We start from the raw sequence: 23,987 nt of genomic DNA on the forward strand, positions 1-23,987 counted from the left end.
AAACATGGCTGTTCATTAGAAATACATCTGGAGCTTTAGAGAAAAAAAGCAATACCTGGGCGTTTGTATTTTTCAAAAAATTCCACGATAATTCTGGTATGCATGTGGATTTTAAAAAGTGATTACAGGTTTCTCCATTAAATGGCAATTTTGGTGATATATAATTCTATTATTTTCTGTTGACCAAACATGATACAATGGTATTAAGTGAAGACACTTCCTTGGTGGCTCAGAGGTTAAAGTGCCTGCCTCCAATGCGGGAGACCCGGGTTCAATCCCTGAGTCGGGAAGATCCCCTGGAGAAGGAAATGGTAACCCACTCCAGTATTCTTGCCTGGGGAATCCCATGGATGGAGAAGCCTGGTAGGCTACAGTCCACGGGGTCGCAAAGAGTCAGACACGACTGAGCGACTGAATGGAACGGAACGGAACAGTTACATAATCACAATAGTAAAAGATGTTTATCAGTTTTCACAATCACTAGCCAGCCAAAATTCAAAGATAATTATAATTGCAAGCCATAATAGGAACATGATTAACCTAACAATATAAAATAATTACCTACAATTTGGGGGATTAAGTAGAGTGATGTGGTAAGCCGAAGTGCTTACCAGTTTTTATTGGCCCAGCCAGTCTATATCTTTTGGTTGGTGCATTTAATCCATTTACATTTAAGGTAATTATTGATATGCATGGTACTATTACCATTTTCTTGTTTTGGGTTTATTTTGTGTAGGTCTTTTCTTTCTCCTGTGTTTCCTGCCTGGAGAAGTTCCTTTAACATTTGTTGTAAAAGTGGTTTGGTGATGCTGAATTCTCTTAACCTTTGCTTGTCTCGAAAACTTTTGCTTTCTCCATCAAATCTGAATGAGTCTTGCTGGTTAGAGTATTCTTGGTTTGTAGGTTCTTCCCTTTTATCACTTTAAATATATAGTGCCATTCCCTTCTGGCTTGTATAATTTCTGTTGAGAAATCAAGCTTTTAACCTTACGGGAGTTCCCACGTATGTTGTAATTTTTCCCTTGTTGCTTTTAATATTTTATCTTTGTCTTAATTTTCGTCAGTTTGATTACTATGTGTCTCAGTGTGTTCCTCCTTAGATTTATCTTGCCTGGGACTCTGTGCTTCCTGAACTTAGTTCACTATATCCTTTCCCATGTTACAGAAGTTTTCAGCTATTATTTCTTTAAATATTTTCTCTGGTCCTTTCTCTCTCTCTCTTCTTCTTCTGGGATCCCCTATCATGCAAATGTTAATGCATTTAATGTTGTCCCAGAGGTCTCTTAGGCTTTTTTTTTTCATTCCTTTTCCCCCCTATATTCTGTTCTTCAGAAGTGATTTCCACCATTCTGTCCTCCAGGTCATTTATCTGTTCTTCTGCCTCAGTTATTCTATTGATTCTTTCTACTGTATTGTTCATCTCTGTTGGTTTGTTCTTTAGTTCTTCTAGGTCTTCGGTAAACATTTTTTGCATCTTCTCCATTCTGAGATCCTGGATCTTCTTCATGATTATTCTGAATCATGAATAATCTGGAAGGTTGTCTATCTCCACTTCATTTAGTTGTTTTTTTGGATTTTATCTTGTCCCTTCATCTGTGATATAACTCTTCTTTTTCATCCTAATTAACTTAGAGTAATATGGCTTTTGTTCTAGCTGCTGTGGAATTGTGGTTCTTCTTGTTTTGTCCTCTGGTGGTTGAGGCTAAAAGGCTTGTGTAAGATTCTTGATGGGAGGGACTGGGTGGGAAAAACTGGGTCCACTCTGGTGGGCAGGGCCTCATCAAGTAAAACTTTAATCAAATTATCTGCTGATGGGTGGGGTTGTGCTCCCTCCCTGTTGGTTATTTGGCTTGAGGCGACCCAGCTCTGGGGTTTATGGTCAGGTTAATGGCAACCTCCATGACGACTAACACCAAGGGGAACCTTCCCAGACTGCTGCTGTCAGTGACCCTGCCCCCATGGCAAGCCATTTCTGACCCATGCCTCCAGAGAAGACCCTCCAACACCAGCAGGTAGGTCTGGTTCAGTCTCCTGTGGGGTCACTGCTCCTTTCCCTTGGGTCTTGGTGCATGCCAAGATTTTGTTTGTGCCCTCCAAGAGTAGAATCTGTTTTCCTCAGTCCTGTGGAAGTTCTATAATCAAATACCACTGGCCTTCAAAGTCAGAGTCCCTGGGTATTCTCAGTTCCTTTGTTAAATCCCCAGGCTGGGAAGCCTGAGGTGGGGCTCAGAACTTTCCCTACAGAGGGAGAACTTCTTTGGTGTTATTGTTCTCCAGTTTGTATGTCACCCACCCAGCCAGTATGGGATTTGATTTAATATTGTCTCTGCCCCTCCTACCATCTCTCTGTGGCTTCTTGATCTTTGGACCAATGTCCTCCTGTTGATGGTTGTTCAACAGCTAGTTGTAATTTTGGTGCTCTTGCAGGAGAAGATGAACACTGTCCTTCTACTCCACCATCTTGAACCGTAACTAGCATGTACATTATTTTTTTGTGGCTTCTCTCAAGGATGTACATTCTAAAGTCTAGTGATTTCTCTTCAATATAGACTCTGTTGTTGCATAATATTTGAATTCAAGGGAAAGTCTTTACCATGTTTATTGCATTTTGAAGGTGTCAACCCTTTATCTTCCCCCAACGTTTGCTATATGGGTAAAATCCTTACCACACACTACACTTGTGTGCTTTCACTCCAGAATACAGATCCCTTTATTTAGTGAAAAGTGAGCAATAATTTGAAACTTTGCCACATTCATTACATTTGTTTTGTATGGACTACTTGGTGAACCTGGAGTTGAAGGCAATAGCTAAAAGCCTTGCAAAACTCAGTACATCTGTAAGCCTGTATGGATTATCTGATGATTAGGTTTTTCCTGTGGTCATGTATGGATGTGAGAGTTGGACTATGAAGAAGGCTGATCGCCGAAGAATTGATGCTTTTGAACTGTGGTGTTGGAGAAGACTCTTGAGAGTCCCTTGTACCGCAAGGAGATCCAACCAGTCCATTCTAAGAGAGATCGATCCTGGGTGTTTATTGGAAGGACTGATGCTGAAGCTGAAACTGCAATACTTTGGCCACCTCATGCGACGAGTTGACTCACTGGAAAAGACTCTGATGCTGGGAAAGGTTGGGGGCGGGAGGAGAAGGGGACGACCGAGAATGAGATGGCTGGATGGTATCACCGACTCTGTGGACATGAGTTTGAGTGAACTCCGGGAGTTGGTGATGGACAGGGAGGCCTGGCGTGCCCTGATTCATGGGGTTGCGGAGAGTCGGACACGACTGAGCGACAACTGAACTGAACTGAACTGAAGCCCTGAGCAAAAGTTTTTCCATACTCATGGAATTGGTAAGGTTTCTCTCCAGAATGAATTATTTGGTGAATCCTGAGGTAGGACTATTGTCTAAAGGCTGTGCCATATTCAATACATTGGTATGATTTCTCTCCAATATGAATCCTCTCATGAAGCCTACGATGTGAACACATGCTATTCGCCTTGCCACACTGATTGCTTGTAAAGTCTCTTTCTAGTATGGGTCACCTGGTGTTTACTGAGGCTTCAATGGCTAAAGGATTTGCCACACTAGATTTACTAGATTTATCTCCAGCATGAATTCTTTGGTGAATAGTGACATCAGACCATTGCTGAAAGGCCTTGCCACATTCAGTACACTTGTATGGTTTCTCTCCAGTATGAATCCTCTCATGATACCTAAGATGTGAAGGCTTGATAAAAGCCTTGCCACATTCAGTACACTTGTATGGCCTCTCTCCAGTATGAATCCTCTCATGATGCCTAAGATATGAAGGCTTAATAAAAGCTTTGCCACATTCATTACATTTGTAAGACTTCTCTCCAGTATGAATTACCTGATGGTAAGTTAGGCTTGAACGATCACTAAAGGCTTTCCCACACTCATTACATTTGTAAGGTTTTTCCCCAGTATGAATTCTCCGATGACCTGCAAGATGTGAATTCCGACTGAAGACCTTGTCACAGACCTCACATTTATATGGTTTCTCTCCAGTATGGATGATTTGATGTCTAGAGAGGTGTGAACTGCGAGTAAAGGATTTGCCACACTCACTACATTTGAAAGGTTTCTCTCCAGCATGGATTCTTTGGTGAATTCTGATATCAGACCATTGCCTGAAGCCCTTGCCACATTCAGTACACTTGTATGGCTTCTCTCCAGTATGAATTCTCTCATGAAGCCTAAGGTGTGAACGTTTGATGAACGTCTTGCCACATTCATTACATGGGTAAGACTTCCCTCTAGTATGGACTACCTGATGGTTGATTAGGCTTGAACGCAAAATAAAGGCTTTGTCGCATGTATCACATTTGTAGGGCTGCCCTCGAGTATGAATTCTTTGATGTTTTAGAAGCTTGGAATTACGGGAAAAAGACTTGTTACATTTACTACAATGGTAACGCTTCTCTCCAGTATGGATTACTTCATGGCTCCTGAGGCTTGAACACACCCTAAAGGCTTTGCCACACACATTACATTTGTATGGTTTCTCTCCAGTATGAATTCTCTGATGAGTTTCAAGGTTTGATTTTCTATTAAAAACCTTGCCACACTCATTACATTTGTAAGGTTTCTCTCCAGTATGAATTCTCCGATGAGTTGCAAGGTTCGAACTCTGACTGAAGTCCTTGCCACATGTATCACATTTGTATGGCCTCTCTCCTGTATGGACTACCCGATGTTTAGTGAGGTGTGAGACATGAGTAAAGGTTTTCTCACAGTCATTACACCTGTAAGGTTTTTCCCTATGTGCTTTATGGTCTTTTGTCAGTATTGAAGAATGGATAAAATCATTCCTATACATGTTAGAAGTGTTGGTTTGGACACTAGGAGGAATTCTTTGGAGAGCTGAAATTGAGGAACTATTGTTGATAACCTTCTCAGCTTGATTACATTCAAAAATTTTCCTTTCCATTCGAAATATCTGCAATTCATCCTGAAAGCTTAATGCAAGTTTATTTTCAATTGGTTTGTTTCCTGCATTGCTTCTACCACATTGATCTTTTCTGTCGGTGAACTTTTCATTATGGGTTACAAGCACTCCTTTGTAATTTCTTTCATCATCTCTCCACTGACACTCAAACTCAAGCATATTGCCTCGGATTTCCCTTAAGTAAAAATCTTTGACTCCATGGCTTTCATGTCTTCCCAAAATCACTGTTTGGAATGTATCTGTTGAGTTAGTGTTCTCCTTTGGTTGTAATTTCTTGATAATATGTATGGGAGAGATATCTAAAAATACAAAAAATCATAGGTATGTTACTAATTATAATTCATAAATAAATATTTTATGTTGAAAACATATTACACCAAAAATAACACTTACACTGAATGTAGTTATGAAACTTCCCAACCACGATCTTCAAATTTTGAGAAACATTAAAGAAATAGGATTCTTTAATAAAGTAAGTGTGATCACATGAAATTCAAATTGATTTTAGGGTAGCCTCATTTCAAACACTGTATGACAAAAACACTCAGGTTGTGTAAACTTAAGTTAGCTCTTAAAAAATGGCTAATCCCATGACCATGAACCCAAAACATATACATACTGACTGTTACTGAAGAGAAACATATTAGACATATTTTCCACATACTTATTATACATAATCTGCATACAGTATCTACATCATTACTGTATATAAATTAATTCTTAAAATAAGTAATATAATGGTAAATAATCCAAAACAAGCTTATCTAACAAGTAACCTAAATAAATGGCAGTTTAGAATTGCAAAACAAATACAGCACTGAGAAAATAAAGAATTTAATAAGGATATTTAAAAAATGAAATATTTTCCTGAATTACCTGTTATAAAAGTATCAATACCCATGAAAAATAGGCATTTTATAACAAGTAAATGTCAGTTATATTGCAGAATATGTTCTGAAAGACCATCAACTGTAAATCACAATAAAAATTAATAAACACACTGTTCTAGTAACCCTTTCTATTCTAGTAAAGTAACCCTTTACTCGGAGAAGGCAATGGCAAGCCACTCCAGTACTATTGCCTAGAAAATCCCATGGATGGAGGAGCCTGGTAGGCTGCAGTCCGTGGGGTCGCTAAGGGTCGGACACGACTGAGCGACTTCACTTTTCACTTTCACACATTGGAGAAGGAAATGGCAACCCACTCCTGTGTTCTTGCCTGGAGAATCCCAGGGAAGGGGGAGCCTGGTGGGCTTCCATCTATGGGGTCACACAGAGTCGGACACGACTGAAGCGACTTAGCAGCAACCCTTTGCTATTGTAGTAAAACAGCCAGTAATAAGTAACCATGTTGTAGAACATTATAGTCTATGGAACTCTAAATACTCTTCCTTAAGAATAAAGAAGAGAATTTAACCCTGGAAAGGGCACACAATATGAAAACTGTAAAAGGTATTGACATAACTGACTTCTAAAACATCAGGTCAGGAAAATATATAACATTATGGGAAAGATGGAAGGCAAAAGGAGAAGGGCGTGGCAGAGGATGAGATGGTTCAATAGCATCACTGACTCAGTGGACAAGAATTTGAGCAAACTCTGGAAGATCATGAAAGACAGAGGAGGCTGGCATGCTACAGTTCATGGGGTTGCAAAGAGCTGGACATGACTCTGCGAATGAACAAGAGAACAGAAACTGAAGAAAGAAGCCAAAAGTCACATGATTTCATGATTGCCATTATAATCAAGCAGAGCGATTTCTTATCTATGCAGTGCCCTTTAATTCTCCAGCTTATTGTCCCCAGATATGTAATATGAAGTGTGTGCTTAAAATATATATTAACTAAGGTCACAGACTGCGTTGTTGAGGACAGACTGCAAAATAAAAGCATATAAAAAATAATGCACACAAAGGGATATGGCATAAAAAAACATGACAAAGCAGATATATATCATTAAATAACAGTAACAGATTTTTTCTACAAAATGTGCAATATTATCATATATAAGCTATCTAACAGTACTTATTTGTTTTAAAAGCCTGAGGTAAACTACCATTATTTTTCAAATGAGGGCACAAGACTTAGAAGGCTATGTACATAACCCCGAATTACAAAGAAAGTGAGAGAAGCTGGAGTGTGATGCTGGGAGTCCCTGGTGGTCTAGTGTTTAGGATTTGGCACTGTCACTGCAATGGCCTGGGTTTAATCCCTGGTTAGGGAACTGAGCTCCCACAAGCTCTGAGGTGTGGCAAAAATAAAAAATTTTAAAAATGAAAAATAAGTAAAAAAGACTTTTTAATATACATGCACCCCTATGTTCACAGCAGCGCTATTTATAATAGCCAAACATGTAAACAATCTAAATGACCATCAACAGATGAATGGATAAAGATGTTGTGTGTCTACACATATAAATACACACACTCACACTGGAATATTACTCATCCATGAAAAAGAATGAAATAGTACCATTTGCAGCACCATGGATGGACCTAGAAATTATCATACTAAGTGAAATAAGTCAGAAGGAGAAAGACAAATATCATGGTATCACTTGTATGTCCACTCTGAAATGCAGCACAAATGAACTTATCTATGAAACAAACAGACTCACAGACATACAGAAGAGACTTCTGGTGGCCAAGTGTGCATGCACAGGGACAGGTTGGGAGTTTGCAAAGAGCAGATGCAAGCTATTATATACAGGATGGATAAACAACAAGGTCCTACTGTACAGCACAGGGAACTATATTCAATATCCTGTGATAAACACAATAAAAAAAAAGAATGTATACATATGCATAACTGAATTACCTTGCTTTACATCAGAAGATAATACAACATTGTATATCAATTATACTTCAATTAAAAAAAAAATCTTGAGGTGGGGAGGAATTTTCTGTCACCAACTCCACTCCATAGGGAGAGTCCCCAGAAGTTGTCTATCCCCTAAAAATGTTATTATCACAGCAAAAAAAATATAGGATAAAATCTCAGATCCTAGGAATGCGTATTTCAAAGGCAATCATCAGTGGCAACTTAAGACAATAGGAAATCAGGAAAAGTCTACATTCCCAGACCAGGTAGAGCAGTGGAAGAGTGATGAAAATATAAGACAGGAGGGGGGATGCTGCAAGATCTTAAGATGTGTGCTCTCCTTACAGACACTGAGTTAAGAATCTCAAAGGCTGACACAGGCTCCCCATGTAGGACCTAGGATCAAAGAGAAGATCTGTCTACTGTCTTTACAGTTCTCCTAAGTAACAATCCCAGAAGGAAGGGCTGAGGGATCTGAACAGGCAGATGGGTCTTGAGACAGCTCCATGCAGGTTCTGGGGTGAGAGATGGAATCAGAGAGCACCACTGGTTTCCTACCTCCTGACTACGTCTTCCTAGAACAGCAAGTAGGGATGGAACTAGGACAGGTGCTGAGCGTCGTGCTACAGAGCAGTTCAGCTCTTACTTGCAGGGACCAAGAACTGAGTAGCCAATGAAAGCACACACAGAAGTGGAGACACAGGGGCAAGAGACCCCTCTGAAAGAGCCCATCCCACGTTCCTCAAAGTCAAGCAAGGAAGCTGACAGGAGTCAAATGACAGGCTGTTGTAGATCATACAAAGACCTTGCCTTTGTCTCTGTAGGAGCTGTAGCACCACTGGAGGGCGAGATACATTTTACATACTAAAGAACAGAGTGAAACAATGGGGAGAACAACAATTTCCTCTGAGAGTTTACCAAAAAATAAACTCTCTTCCCACAGAACTCTTCCACCTGGGGAGAGAGTCCCTGAAACTATTAACGTTGTGGTTTCTTCTCTGTTCATCTGAGATCTGACTTGTGTCTACACCTGGTACTTTCCACCCCTTTAGTGGTTTTTTCTTTCTTTTTTTATTTTTTGCTATTTTCACTTCCCTCTCCAGGGTCCCGTGCTCTCTTTTCTTTACTCCAAAATGGAGATATGAATATCCGGGTCAGAAACAGAAATTATTGCTAATTGAAAGGAAAAAACATCACATGCTATATTATTTCCAGAACCCCAGTTCTTTGTTCAGCTGAGGAGTGAGGACATTATGAGGGGTTGTGGAAAACACTTCAATCCACAGCTTGCCTCCTTCTGAACGCACAGGGGAATCGCTTCTTAGCCTTATGGCTAAGATCAAGTGAATGCACAGGGAAGAGTGTAATATGCAGACATCTTGCTTGTAATAAAAAGGTAAGAGGGACTTCCCTGGTGGCTCAGTGGTTAAGAATCTGCCTGCCAGTGCAGGGGACACAGATTCAATTCTTCGTTTGGGAAGATCCCACATGCTGCAGAGCAACTAAGCCCGTGCACTGCAACTGCGGAGCCCCTGCGCCCTAGAGCCCGCCTACTGCAGCAAGTCACCACGAGAAGCCCGAGCACCACAACTGGAGAGTAGCCGCTGATCACTGCAACTAAGAAAGACCCAGCACAGCCAAAAAATAAAAATAATAAATAAATAAAATTTATTTTTTATAAAATTTTCAAAACAGGGAAGTGTAGGTTTTAAGTTTGCTACAGGCTTTATGCATTTTTAAGCTCTGGACCCACCCTCGAGGTATCATAACATGGGCAGATCAAATGAGGAAAGGCAATTTCAAAGTCCTCATGTTACATTATGAAGCTTTTGGCCTCTAACTCAATAGGGCTTCGAGCTCAGCCAAGCAAGGCAGGGGCTCCCAAAAGGCATGCTAGGGAAAATGGAAAGATACCCAAGGACGGATCCCAACTTGAGAGGGAAGTGATCCTTACCCACAGAGAGCAGGTTCCTGTAGGTCTCCAGCATCACTTCCCGGTACAAAGTCCTCTGCGCAGGGGCCAGGCAGTCCCACTCCTCAGGAGTGAATTCGATGGCCACATCCTCGACAGTCAACTGCTGCTGAAATGAAAACACATCATCAATGGGGCCATAAGGAGAGCTCTTATCTTCATACAAAGTGAGAAGAGGATTGATTCAGTTGAAGTCTGTATTCTGACAGATTCATGTAAAGGTATTTAGAGCAAATTATGCATCTCTAATTGCTTTCCCATAGGAGATTACAATGGCCTCCAAATCAATGTGGATTTCTCATTTTTATGTATGACACGTGAAATACACAAACAGAAATTCAACACTGGGTCATCTATACAGAGGTGTTAAAGAAAGCTCAGAATCTTAAAATTGTGACGATGATTAACAGCAATGACTACAAGTTTTTGAACACTTCCTGTATGTTATGAATTACTCTAGTAGTAGTAGTGGGAGTAGTAGCAGTCGTTTCTGACTCTTTTGTGATCCCATGGACTGTAGCCCCCCAGGCTCCTCTGTCCATGTTATTCTCCAGGCAAGAATACTGGAGTGGGTTGCCTTTTCCTTCTCCAGGAAGGAAAGTTGGATCTTCCCAACTCAAGGATCAAACACGGGTCTGCAGTACTGCAGGCAGATTCTTTACCATCTAAGCTACCACGGAAGCATTACTCTAGATGCTTTTCATGAATTAGCTTGTTGTCAGTGTCAGAGAAAGACCCGTTTCCATTTTACAGAGTAGAAGACTGAATCACAGATGGAATCTAAGGGTACGTGTCAGTGACTGAGAGAAGGCCCCGGTGAGTGTGAATGAACAGGAATCAAGCAGGCTACTTGCTGAGTCAGAGATTAGCAAGTGCAAAGAAGGAAGGAGAACAGCAGAGACTAACACAACATTGCAAAGTGGCTGTACTCAAACAAAATGATTAATTAGAAAAGAAAAGAAAGGAGAAGCAGAATAATCAACCAAGAATACGAGTTCACCTGAGAAAGAGCCATTCCAGACTCGTCCTTCTCTCACCTTCCTCCTCTTCTGGGCTTCCTCAGGCAACATGAGTCTTCAGAGGTCTACCATGAACGGTGAGAACATGCTGTTTAATGCTTAAAGTCAACATACCCCCTTCCTGAGCCCCAACCCCACACACAGGGACGCCCTCACCGCGTGGAACAGACAGTCCTCTGTGGCCACTGTCTCAGGAGGGACTCAGGACAGTCAACTCCTGCACAGAGTCCAACACGGGACTTTCCCACACTTTCCCTCAGATCTCACTCCCTTCCTGGTGACGCCTCATGTACCTCAGCAGAGGGCATTTCCGCTGACCCCACAATCCCCTTCAGGTCACACAGCAGGCGCTGGTCCAGCCCCACTCAGGGCAGAGCAGCCTTACCCTCAGCCCAGATCTCAGCCCTCAGGATGGAAGGACTCAAGAGTCCTGATGCTCAATGCTAGATGCACCAAGGCCCCTTAAATACCACTGAGGCTGAGCCCCACATGGACTTTTCGAAGGGGAATCTCTGGTCAGGGCACAAATGTATTTGCAAAATGCCTCATAGATGTAACGTGTAGCCTGGATGAGTACCACTTAGCAGAGGCAAGCACAGCATACCTTGCACCTTTTTCTTCTAAAGTTTTACTGAGGTATAATTGACAAATAAATACCATGTTTATTTAAGACGCACAATGTGACATTCGACATATGTATATACACATATACTGTGAAATAAATACCAAAATCAACTTCTGCATTTTCCTCCAAATAGCTGGAAAAATCCTCCCACATGTTAGTGTATGAATTACCCAGCTCATAAAAACTAAGTATGCCCACTCTACTATGTCTCCCTCTTGAATTCTTTCCTGCAGGAAGCCACGGACCCTTACTTGGAGACCTAGCCCAAGATTTCCTCTGGAACATGACCATTCTCTCGCACCCCCATTCTTCTGCAACAGTGCATCGTGGCATTTAATAGGAGAGGAAAATGTAGCTAATTGAGAACACTGTATTTTAAAGAGGAAAAAAACGAGTGTATAAAAAGGTGTGGGGTGTATGTGAGTACCCGTCTTTGTGTTTCAGAGAGACAATGCCACCATGTTTGAATGTTGATCAAAATAACTTCTGACAAGTAAAAATACATGGTGCCACACGGCCCTGACCCTGACAGTGGAGTTGGCAACCGGGGCACAATTTCAGGGCCAGCAACAGCCAGAGGCATTTTCAGACTACTTGCAGTCAATTATTAAGGAGAGAGCACAGGCCCTGAGGCCGACGGTTGAGGCAGTTAGAGGAGATCTCTTCCCTTTGCTTCAGGAGCTCAATGGAGAAGAAACTTCTCAATGCAGTAGGGTCTTTGAGAAAAATAGATGGGAGAGGCGGAGGTGGACTTTTGAGGAGCTCCACAGGAAAGGCATGGAGCAGACACACAGGGAATGTGAGGGAACAGAGCCAGGAATCTGAAGCAAGACCAGTCAGTTGCTGGGGGGGGTGTGGGGGGGATTGGGGGGGGAGTGAGGGGGATTGTGGGGGGTTTCTCCAGCTGTGATGAGCCACACGGGGACAAGGTAGAGCTGGTGTGATGGGGGCGTCAGGAGAGCAGTGGGTGTCGGGGAGAATCCACGTCCACACACCAGGCCTTCTCTTTGGGGCATTTGACTTGCATGACTGTAAGTGACAAGGTGGGTTTGTCTCCATTTTTGGGGGGTGGGGGTGGGGTGTTGCACCAGGCAGCATGCAGGATGTTAGTTCCCTGACCAGGGATCAAACCTGTGCCCCTAAAGTGGAAGCACTGAGTCCTAACCACCAGACCACCAGTAAAGTCCCAGGAAGTGCAGAGTCTTAAACACGCTTAAACACTTAATACTCTGCAGAGCCAGGGAAGACTCTTTTTCCATCATTTATGGAAAATTACTCAGTCATTAAAAAAAATAATGCTATTTGCAGCAGCACAGATGGACCTAGGGATTCTCACACTGAGTGAAGTAAGTCAGATAGAGAAAGACAAATATTGTATGATATCAATCATATGTGGAATCTAAAAAAATAAAGACTACAAATGAACTTATCTACACAATTGAAATGGAGTTACAGATATAGAAAATAAGCTTATAATTTTCAAAGGGTAAGGGGGGGAGGGATAAACTAGGAGATTGGGACTGACACATACACACTACTATATACAAAATAGATAACTAATTAAGCCTTAACTGTGTAGCACAGGGAATTAAACTCAGTCCTCTGTGATAACCTACAAGGGAAAAGAATCTAAAAGAGCGGATGTATGTATTTGACAATTTACTTTGCTAAACACCCGAAACTAACACAACATTGCAAATCAATCATACCCCAATAAATATTAAAAAACCAGCCTCCGTTGTGGCTCAGATGATAAAGAATCTATGTGCAATGCAGGAGACCAGGGTTTGATCCCTGGGTTGGGAAGATCCCCTGGAGGAGAGCATGGCAACACGTTCCAGTATTCTTGCCTGAAGAATCCCACAGACAGAGGAGCCTGGCAGGCTACTGTCCACAGGGTCGCAAAGAGTTGGACACAACTGAGCAACTAAAAACACACATACAAATGAAAAATATGGTATACACTCTTTATGTAGTGAATAAGTGAATGAGATGGACACAAAGCTACACTAGTTCCTGCACTGTCATCATCTTCACATGGGGGGACTGATGTAGGCAGGGATCCTCTGCCCTGGAGGAGTGAGGACAGGCCGAACAGGAACAGCTGACGACAGTGGAGCCAAGGGTCCTCCATTTAGACAATGCTCCCAGCCCTTCAAAGGTGCAAAGGTCATGTACAAGTCCAACTAGGATGGCAGTGAGCTCATCCCAGCGGTAGCTACTTGAGGCTGAGCAGACCCATTCTGGCAACAGAGAGCTGAAAACTGGGACTTCCCTGGCAGTCCAGTGGTTAGGACTCACCAGCTTTCACTGCTGTGGACCCAGGGTCAATCCCTGGTAGGGGAACTAAGGAGCCCACAAGCTGTGCAGTCAAACATAATATAAAATAATCCACAGAAAAAGGAGGAGGCTCTTGGCTGCCTTGACACTTAATCGGAAAAAGGTTCCTGGAATCTAAGGTTTCTCACTCTGCATTGATATTGTGTGTGTGTGTGCTGTGTGCTTAGCTGTGTCCGACTCTTGTGATCCTGTAGACTGTAGCCTGCCAGGCTCCTCTGTCCATTGGATTCTCCAGGCCAGAATCCCGGAGTGGGTTGCCATTTCCTTCTCCAGGGGATCTTCCCAACCCAGGAATCGAACCCAGGTCTCCTGCATTGCAAACAGACTCTTTTACCGACGGAGCTACATTGATATTAGCTGGAGAAAAATCACAGCCTGAAATGCTGACTTGACTGGCTTCACTGGGATTGTGCAAACCAACAGTGAGAAGAACAGCAGGGAAGTAGGTGTCTGACACAACGGTGGAGGAGAAGCTGAGGCCGCCGGGGCACAAAGAGAGAAAACTCTTTACTTCTTTAGGTCACCTACTGGGGACACCACCATAAGCGCCATTCTAGAGAAGACAATGAAGACATGTGTACAGAGGGTGAGTGGGCGTTGAGTAGAAAGACAAGATCCTTTCTCCAAACAGGGCCCTGATACCTCACCCGCTTCTATCGGGCTAGCTGCTGAGCACTGGTGAGTAGGAACAGAGCTTTTCCTTCGCCTCTTTCCTGAGCTTTCCTGCTATTGCCAGGGCTCTGAGTTCCCAAACACTGTACCCCTTCCTGTTTCCTCCCCAGAACACAGCAGCCCTCCTCCTCAAAGAAATACACTTGTTCCACATTTAGTTTAAAACACCTTGCCCCTCTGCACCGCAGCTTCCTTGTGATTATACTGCGTGTGTGTGAGTTCAGGGACGGGCAGGCAGAGGCGGCAGAGTGACCACCACTGGTCTGGCAGTAAGACAGCAGTTGCGTCTTCCCAAGGCTGACGTCTCTCTGCTGTGACTGCCCCTAATCGGCTGAACGATCTTTCCCCGAGTCATGAGTCCTCACAGCCCTTCTCCCGTTGGTCCCATCCCCAGCAGGCCCTCGGTGATGAGAACTCTCTGCCATGTGAGTCTTAACACCCATCATTTCCCTTCTGGACTCAAACAAACCTACAGGCTTCCCTGGGGTCTAACACACTCCCCAGAGACCGCAGAGCCATCCCCTTCCTGCTACACAACCCCATCAAATACTCCAAGCCCCCACGATTCATGCATTCATGATGGAACGATACTTATGAAGACCACTAGACATGACACCATGTTTTCATTCACGGTGACCCCAGTTTGAGCACTGTCACCTTCAAAATCTACTAACAAAACAGAGCTTTGGCCGGTGACGCCAATGAGACCCCGATGACTTCCCAGGAAACATTCCAAATTCTCCCTTGTGTCTTCCAAAATGTACCTGAAACTTTGCTGCAACCCCCAAATATCCCAAAATACCAAAGATAAACCACAAAATGACCTCTGAGATGTTCTCTGTAACTACACTATGGGTTGCACAATGATTTCTGCCCTCCCACAAAGACCCCACACTTCGCTGGTGGTTCAGTGGTAAAGAAGTCACCTGCCAATGCAAGAGATGTGGATTAGCTCCCTGGGTCGGAAAGATCCCCTGAAGAAGGATATAGCAACCCACTCCAATATTTTTGTCTGGGACATCCCATGGACAGAGAAGCCTGGTGGGCTACAGTCTATGGGGTCACAAGAGTCAGATATGAGTTACGGACTAAACCATCACCAAAAAATCCATGGTGTGGAGTGAGTGCTGTGGGGCACCTCCTGAATCCAACCCCTGTCCCCCCAGGGCCAAGGCAGCCATCCTCCTGCTCCCAGAGTTCCCTGTGGGCTCTTCTCAGGCTTTGGTTAACCATACAGGATAACATTCCTTTTCCTAATTCTACTTCCTCATTCCTCTTCAGGTGTGATCATGGTGTTCCTTATGAAATCCATGCCTGAAAATCTAAACCTCAAAAAACAAAACCAACAACTCAATCTCAGCCTCTGCATCCCAGGGAACCTGAGAAAAGATACTATGGCACCAAGCCTGATCCACACAGCCCCACAGCTCCCCATGAATCCATGTCTAGATGCTCCAGCCAGAACTGAGATGCCCCTTTCCAAAAGTTCCACACACCCCTTGAACCCCAAGCCATGCATGGGACGGGCACTCACACAGCTCACTGGGCTCCTCTAGAGGCCCACACTTGCTGCCATATCCCTCCTGCAGACCCCTAAAGTCTTTCCTCCACCTTTCCGCAGGTCTTGACATGTCCTCCAGGCTTCCCAGGTGGCACTAGTGGTAAAAAATCTGCCTGCGGATGCAGGAGATGTAAGAGATGCGGGTTCGATCCCTGGGTGGGGAAGATCCCTTGGAGAATGAAAAGGCAACCCACTCCAGGATTCTTGCCTGGAAAATTCCACGGACAGAGGAGTCCGTGGGGCTGCAAAAGAGTCAGAAACGACTGAGTGACTGAGCACACACACACCACAGGCACGCATGAACAAATCAGGCTAAAAGGCACCCATACGCAGAGGCATTACAACAGGTGTGGACGGTGCTGCAAACAGCAGGACACTGGGCATTCAGCATGGAGATCAAGAAGCGGGCCCTCCCTGGAAACCTCACCAGCAACTGGGGACACGATGAAGTCTAGTTTTAAAGGCATTTGAGGATTGGCTGGATTGTGTCTGATGAGGAAGTCACCAAGACAGAGAGGAAAGAGAAAGACAGCCTTGTTCTCAGTGTCTCCTGTCCTCCCCACTCAGAGAAAACTGCAAGGTACCCCAGCTCCAAAGAGGGGCCCTCCTTCATGCCCATCCCCATGCTCCTAAGCTTCTCTGCATCCTTAGCAAAGTGTAGTCAGTATCCCTGACTCTGAGCAGATTAACTGCTGCAAGGCAAGGCTTCCGTCCAAGATGGCAGCTGACCCCGGAAGCACACAGTTTGGAAGACCTGGGGGCTAGAGTGGAGCAGAGACACAGTGGAATGAACAGGGGACACCTCAGGACACTGCATGGGGGACACTGGTTCTGTAGGGCTAAGCCTCAGTGCATATAATTTTGCTCTTATTTTGAGTAAATAAGTAGTCATAGAAGGTTTAGTTCAATTCAAGTTGAAATTTCAGAATATGGGAACTAACCTCATCACCTGCCCAACCTCCTCGTTCTTCCCTGAGGGGTATTCCACCCAACTCCAGTCCCCAGAATCTAAAGATTCCCAAAGGGAAGTGTCACAGGTGTCCTGGAGAGAAGACGGAGACCAGGCACCCTCCGATGGAGGGGAAACAGGAAAGACCCAAATAATCGATGAAGAAGAGCGTTTCTGATAGAGGAGACTGATGTGGGGAGCAGTAAAACCTGGGTCATGAGACACAGAATGGCAGGTGAAGGGAACTTCAGAAGATGAGCAGGAGAAGGTGGGGAGACAGCTCTGGCCAAGACCAGAAAGAGGAGAAAGGGCCAGAGAAGCGATGCTTTAGAGACAAAGGGTCAAGCAGGAGGTGAGATCTGAGACAGAAAAGGTGTTGATGTTTTGCAGCACAGAAGGTTAACGTGACCAGGGCAGAGGAAACTGTGAGGAAAGAGTCAGCTCCCAGGATGCGACTGGAGACATCTGCTTAGGAGCTCATGGCTCATGTTGTAACAGATCATGTGAAAGCAAAGAAAATGGAGAATCAGACTAACTAGGTGAAATCAGCTTCCAACTCTTAAAATAGAAGACCATGGACATCTTTATCCAGTATCCACTGGGAGACAGTCTAAAATTCTTTACTAGTTCCCAAAGAATATTTCCAATATATAAGTTTATAAAAGAAGAAAGTCACAGGCTTTCTCTAAACCAGAAACAAATTTAAAAGGGAAACAATTTGTAATTAAAAAAAAACCCAAAACCCTACAAAGGGACGTTCATGGTGGTCCAGTGGCTAAGACTTGGAGCTCCCAATTCAGGGAGCCTGGATTCAATCCCTGGTGGGGGGATTAGATCTCATGTGCTGCAACTAAGAGTTCATATACCGCAACGAAGACCAGGCACAACCAAATATATATATATATACACATCCTACACAAACATATAAATCCTACACACTTTTGTATATATATATATATCCATATATACATATGCACACATATACATATACATGCGTGTGTATATATACACTACACTCTGTGGGGTCTCTGGGTCCTGGTGCACAAAAAGGTGCAAACCTGGTGCAAACTGTGTGCACAGCAAGGTTTTGTTTGAGCCCTCCAAGCATCTCTGGTGGGTATGGCATTTGATTCTAAATGTGATTTCGCCCCTCCCACCGTCTTGCAGGGGCTTCTCCTTTGCCCTTGGATGTGCGGTATCTCTTTTTGGTGGGATCCAACATTCTCCTGTCAATGGCTGTTCAGCAGCGAGTTGTAATTTCGGAGTTCTCAAAAGAGAAGATGAGTGCACGTCCTTCTACTCTGCCGTCTTTAAGCAGTTTTGCATAGGAACCGGGATGTTAGGTCCATGAATCAAGGTAAATTGGAAGTGGTCAAACAGGATATGCCAAGACTTTTTAGGAATCAGTGAACTCAAATGGACTGGAATGGGCAAATTTAATTCAGATGACCATTATATCTTCTACTGTGGGCAAGAATCCCTTAGAAGAAATGGAGTAGCCCTCATAGTCAACAAAAGAATCCAAAACGCAGTACTTGGGTACAATATCAAAAATGACAGAATGACCTTGGTTCGTTTCCAAGGCAAACCATTCAATATCACGGTAATTCAAGTCTATGCCCCAATCAGTAATGCTGAAGAAATTAAAGATGAATGGTTCTATGAAGACCTACAAGACCTTCTAAAACTAACACCCAAAAACGATGTTCTTTTCATCACAGGGGACTGAAATGCAAAAGTAGGAAGTCAAGAGACACCTGGAGTAACAGGCAAATTTGGCCTTGGAGTACAGAATAAAGCAGGGCAAAGGCTAACAGAGTTTTGCCAAGACAACGCACTGGTCATAGCAAACACTCTCTTCCAGCAACACAAGAGAAGACTCTACACATGGACATCACCAGATGGTCAACACCGAAATCAGACTGATTATATTCTTTGCAGCCAAAGATGGAGAAGCTCTATACAGTCAGCAAAAACAAGACCAGGAGCTGACTGTGGCTCATATCATGAAGTCCTTATTGCCAAATTCAGACTTAAATTGAAGAAAATAGGGAAAACCACTAGACCATTCAAGTATGACCTAAATCAAATTCCTTATGATTATACAGTAGAAGTGACAAATAGATTCAAGGGACTAGATCTGATAGAGTGCCCGAAGAACTACGGATGGAGGTTCGTGACAATGTACAAGGAGGCAGTGTTCAAAACCACCCCCAAGAAAAAGAAATGCACAAAGGCAAAATGGTTGTCTGAAGAGGCCTTCATTTGAATGCAGAGTTCCAAAGAATAGCAGGGATAGATAAGAAAGCTTTCCTCAGTGATCAATGCAAAGAAACAGAGGAAAACAACAGAATGGGAAAGACTAGAGATCTCTTGAAGAAAATTAGAGATACCAAGGGAACATTTCATGCAAAGACAGGCACAATAGTGTATGTGCTGCCAAAGCGAGCATAGATGGGCACAATAAAGGACAGAAATAGTATGGATCTGGAGGAGAAGGGGATGACAGAGAATGAGATGGCTGGATGGCATCACCGACTCGATGGACATGAGTTTGAGTGAACTCAGGGAGTTGGTGATGGACAGGGAGGCCTGGCGTGCCGTGATTCATGGGTCGCAAAGAGTCGGACATGACTGAGCAACTGAACTGAACTGAACTGAACAGAAGCAGAAGATATTAAGAAGAGGTGGCAAGAATACACAGAAGAACTGTACAAAAAAGATCTTCATGACCAAGATAATCACCATGGTGTGATCACTCACCTAGAGCCAGACATCCTGGAATATGAAGTCAAGTGGACCTTAGGAAGCACCACTATGAACAAAGCTAGTGGAGGTGATGGAATTCCAGTTGAGCTATTTCAAATCCTGAAAGATGATGCTGTGAAAGTGCTGCACTCAATATGCCAGCAAATTTGGAAAACTCAGCAGTGGCCACAGGAATGGGAAAGGTCAGTTTTCATTCCAATCCCAAAGAAAGGCAATGGCAAAGAAAGTTCAAAACCGCACAGTTGCACTCATCTCACATGCTAGCAAAGTAATAATGCTCAAAATTCTCCAACCCAGGCTTCAACAGTATGTGAACTGTGAACTTTCAGATATTCAAGCTGGATTTAGAAAAAGCAGAGGAACCAGAGGTCAAATTACCAACATCCTTTGGATCATCGACAAGGCAAGAGAATACCAGAAAAACATCTACTTCTGCTTTATTGATTATGTCAAAGCCTCTGACAGAGTAGATCACAACAAACTGTGGAAAATTCTTAAAGAGATGGGAACACCAGATCACCTCACCTGCCTCTGAGAAAGCTGTAGGCAGGTCAAGAAACAAGTTAGAACCGGACATGTAACAACAGACTGGTTCCAAATAGGAAAAGGAGTACGTCAAAGCTGTATATTGTCACCCTACTTATTTAACTTATATGCAGAGTACAGCATGAGAAATGCCAGCCTGTATGAAGCACAAACTGGAATCAAGATTGCCGGGAGAAATAACAATAACCTCAGATACGCAGATGACACCACCCTTATGGCAGAAAGCAAAGAAGAACTAAAGAGCCTCTTGATGAAAGTGAAAGAGGAGAGGGAAAAGCTGACTTAAAGCTCAGCATTAAAAAATGAAGATCATGGCATCCGGTCCCATCACTTCATGGCAAATAGATGGGGAAACAATGGAAACAGTGACAGACTTTATTTTGGGGGGCTCCAAAATCACTGCAGATGGTGACTGCAGCCATGAAATTAAAAGATGCTTGCTCCCTGGAAGAAAAGCTATGGCCAACCTAGACAGCATATTAAAATTCAGAGATATTACTTTGCCGACAAAGGTCCATCTAGTCAAAGCTATGGTTTTTCCAGTAGTCATGTATGGATCTGAGAGTTGGACTACAAAGAAAGCTGAGCGCTGAAGAATTGATGCTTTTGAACTGTGGTGTTGGAGAAAACTTATTTAGAGTGTCTTGGACTGCAAGGAAATCCAACCAGTCAATTCTAAAGGAAATCAGTGCTGAATATTCATTGGAAGGACTGATGCTGAAGCTGAAACTCCAATACTTTGGCCACCTGATGCGAAGAACTGACTCATTAAAAAGACTCTGATGCTGGGGAAGGCTGAAGGCAGGAGGAGAAGGGGACAACAGAGGATGAGATGGTTGGATGGAATCACTGACTTGATGGACATTAGTTTGAGCAAGCTACGGGAGTTGGTGACAGACAGTGAAGCCTGGCGTACTGCAGTCCATGGGGTTGCAAAGAGTTGGACTGACTGAGCGACTGAACTGAACTGATAGCCTACACAATTATATACACATACATAGCTTACACCATTTTATATACACATATATATACAGCCTACACCATTACACACACACACACACATATATAGCCTACACCATTATATATATTACATATATATATATATCCTACACAATTCTGGTGTCGAAGTCAGAAAATATTATGAATATAAGTTTAGAAAATCACATGAGTTGATTACAGGATTTTCAGCAATTTCACCAAAGCAACTTCAGAAGTTATTATTTATAGGAAAGTAGAAATTGAATGATAAGATTTAGTTCAAGCTACAAAAAGAACAATGAAAAAAATTACCAGATAAAGGAGTTTTAACTTTCCTTTAAACAGGCACCATGAAGTGACAATTTTCTCTAGCTCCAAACACACACACACACACACCCTATTCCATATCTCTGGTTGAAGGATTGCAAATGGAAGTTATCTTCTGATAAAAATATAAAACACACAAGCATTAGAGAGTGGAATTTTGCAATTCTCATCATCTATACGAACTTTTAAATTTATTAGACTATAAAGTCATGATATCACAACAATAGTTTATATCCATTTATATCCAAATTCATATCCAACTGACTCACATGGGTCCAGGTCACTCCTCTTTATTCACTAATATGCGTTCCCCTCTGTCATTCTGTTTATCTCCCTATTTCTTTTCTCTCTCTGTCCTTTTGTTCCCCTCTGCTCTGGGCTGTTACTGCCCTTCTATTTCTCCTCTCACACCAGCCCTGGCCATTCTGCCACTCATTACTTCTCTGTTGTTCTTTTTTCCCCAACCTGACTGTCCTAAACCTCCAAGCATTAATATTTCTGCCTCTTTCTTTTTCCATCTGAGCTTCCTCTCCTCTCCCTCCCTCTTCCCCCTGACATTCCCCTCGACCCCCTCCGCACACCGCCCCCCCCCCCGCCCCGCCCCGCCCCGTATCCTTGGCAGATTTTCGTTCAGGTCTCCTGTCCCAGCACCATCAAGGCTCCAAGTCTCACCTTCTCGCCTGCACCATCAGAATGACGCGCTTCACCACTGTTTCCTCGCTGCTACCGCTGAGCAAGGGCCCCTCTCCTATTCTGCTCACCTTCATTTCTCCGGAGATCCTGCTTTTCTCTAAACTTCTCTCCTTTCCCCACCCGCTACCTTCAAGGCTTATTCTTTCATGAAGGTGTCTCTTCCGAGTGCCTCCCCAATCCTCTTCATAGCCATCGCTTCTCCCTCATGCTTTTCTCAACTTTCTATTTCTCTCGGAGTCGCTGTCTCTGCTTCTCCTGACCCCCACTCGTCCACTATTTACAGGGATGGCGACTGAACAAGAAGCCCCCCTCCCGCAAGAGCCTGTTTTCCAGAGGGTGGAATTTGGAACCGAAGACCATGGATGTCACATGGCTGACTCAGGTCACCTCTGCCAACACGGGTTTAGAGGAAAGGTCACGCCTGCGGGGCAGAAGGACCGGCCTGAGGAGACGCGAGGACAGCAGGGCTGGGAGGGTGGGGGGCTGTCAGGACGGGGAGAGGACGCGGCCTCTCCGAGAGTGGGGTGGCCGGAGATAACCTCAGGTGCCGAGAGGGCGAGGCTGGGGGCGGTGGTGAGAATAAATCCACCTCATGGGAGGGAATTTTATGCGGTGCAGGGGGGCAGAGGGGCCAGTGAGGTCAGTGAAGGGTTTTAAGCTGGAAGGGGGTGCGAAAAGCAGCGTCTAAGCGGACCGAAGGCAGGAACCGGCTCCAGAGAGACTTTAAACCGAAAGGTAAGTACCTGTGGAGACATCTGAATTTGCTGGGGGGAGGTGGGGCGACCTCTCTGTAGCGACCCTGAGACCCCGGGTACAGAAGAAAGGAAATTGCGAGGCTCAGATTTGACTAAAAAGACAGAAACTCACGCTGCGCAGCGAGACCTTCTCCCTCGGCTCTCAGCTTCCGGGTGTGTGAGAAACTGCGCGCACGAGGAGTGAAAAGGCTGGGCGGCCTGGGGGGCGGGGCCTAGGCGGGGCGAGGCCGTAAGGGGGCGGGTCGTGGAGAGAATCGGACCTTCGTGGGGACCCCGGGCGCGGTGGGCGGGGCCTCGGGGCGCGGTGGGCGGGGCCAGGGGCGGGTAATCATTGATAGGCCAAAGAATGGAATTTTGCATGGTCTGTGTCTGGCTTTTCCCCAGGTAAACAAGAGACCTAGCGGGAGTCTTAAATCAGTGATAATGGGGAAGGGTGGGTCTTGATTGTAAGCCGTTTCCTGGAACTTGAAATCTTTAATCTTTGCTATTTTCCACAATTAGAGGGTCTGAAGTAAGCTTCAACTCTGTCACCATAAACTTTAACAACAGGCAAAAGTCAAAAATGATAAATACACATGATAGAGTTGAAAATGGAACATTAGGAACATTAAACTAATAAAGACAATAACAAAGGCCCAAGAACCTTGGCGTATATACCTTTGAATGATGCGGAAGGGTCCTGTGTGTCCACTTGTGGCTGTGTTGTCTATGGTCTTGTCACATCCTAGAGATATCGGTACGTGTTGAAGGAATGTTGCTCTAAATCATTAAGTCAAGTCAGAGGTCTGGGTTGCTTTTAAATTGAACAAGAACCCAGAGGTTATATTGATGTCAAAATCTTGGCTCTCGGTGCACTAAGGCCAAACTGAAACGTGGAGACAGAGTTATGGAGGAGAAGAAAGAGTAGCTTTATAACTTTTCCAGGCAAAGTGGGGATACAGTAGCTTAGCACCTCAAGAACTGTGCCTGGTGAGCAGGGAGCAGGGAGAGTT

The 23,987-nt window shown here is 44.0% G+C and overlaps 1 protein-coding gene across 8 annotated transcripts; it reads right to left on the reverse strand.

The window, feature by feature from the left end:
* Window positions 1-489: 489 nt before the first annotated feature.
* On the reverse strand, window positions 490-23,181 carry LOC129546441 (uncharacterized). Of its 8 annotated transcripts, none has more exons than XM_055411417.2 (4): window positions 23,108-23,181; window positions 10,762-10,845; window positions 9,744-9,867; window positions 490-5,270 (listed from the first exon to the last, which is right to left on the reverse strand). In XM_055411417.2, the coding sequence occupies exons 2-4, from the start codon at window positions 10,774-10,776 to the stop codon at window positions 3,541-3,543; spliced, it is 1,869 nt and encodes a 622-aa protein (XP_055267392.1). In that variant the 5' UTR covers window positions 10,777-10,845; window positions 23,108-23,181; the 3' UTR covers window positions 490-3,540. The 8 variants fall into 8 exon arrangements, with proteins under 8 accessions (XP_055267392.1, XP_055267388.1, XP_055267390.1 ...); XM_055411413.2 differs by having other exon boundaries at window positions 10,799-10,845; window positions 23,108-23,177; XM_055411415.2 differs by having other exon boundaries at window positions 9,744-9,870; window positions 23,108-23,173.
* Between the last annotated feature and the right edge of the window lie 806 nt (window positions 23,182-23,987).

The sequence above is a fragment of the Moschus berezovskii genome, chromosome 22 (genome assembly GCF_049115385.1).
Source record: "Moschus berezovskii isolate FMDL1 chromosome 22, NW_MosBer_1.0, whole genome shotgun sequence".
In the NCBI taxonomy this organism is placed as follows: Eukaryota; Metazoa; Chordata; class Mammalia; order Artiodactyla; family Moschidae; genus Moschus; species Moschus berezovskii.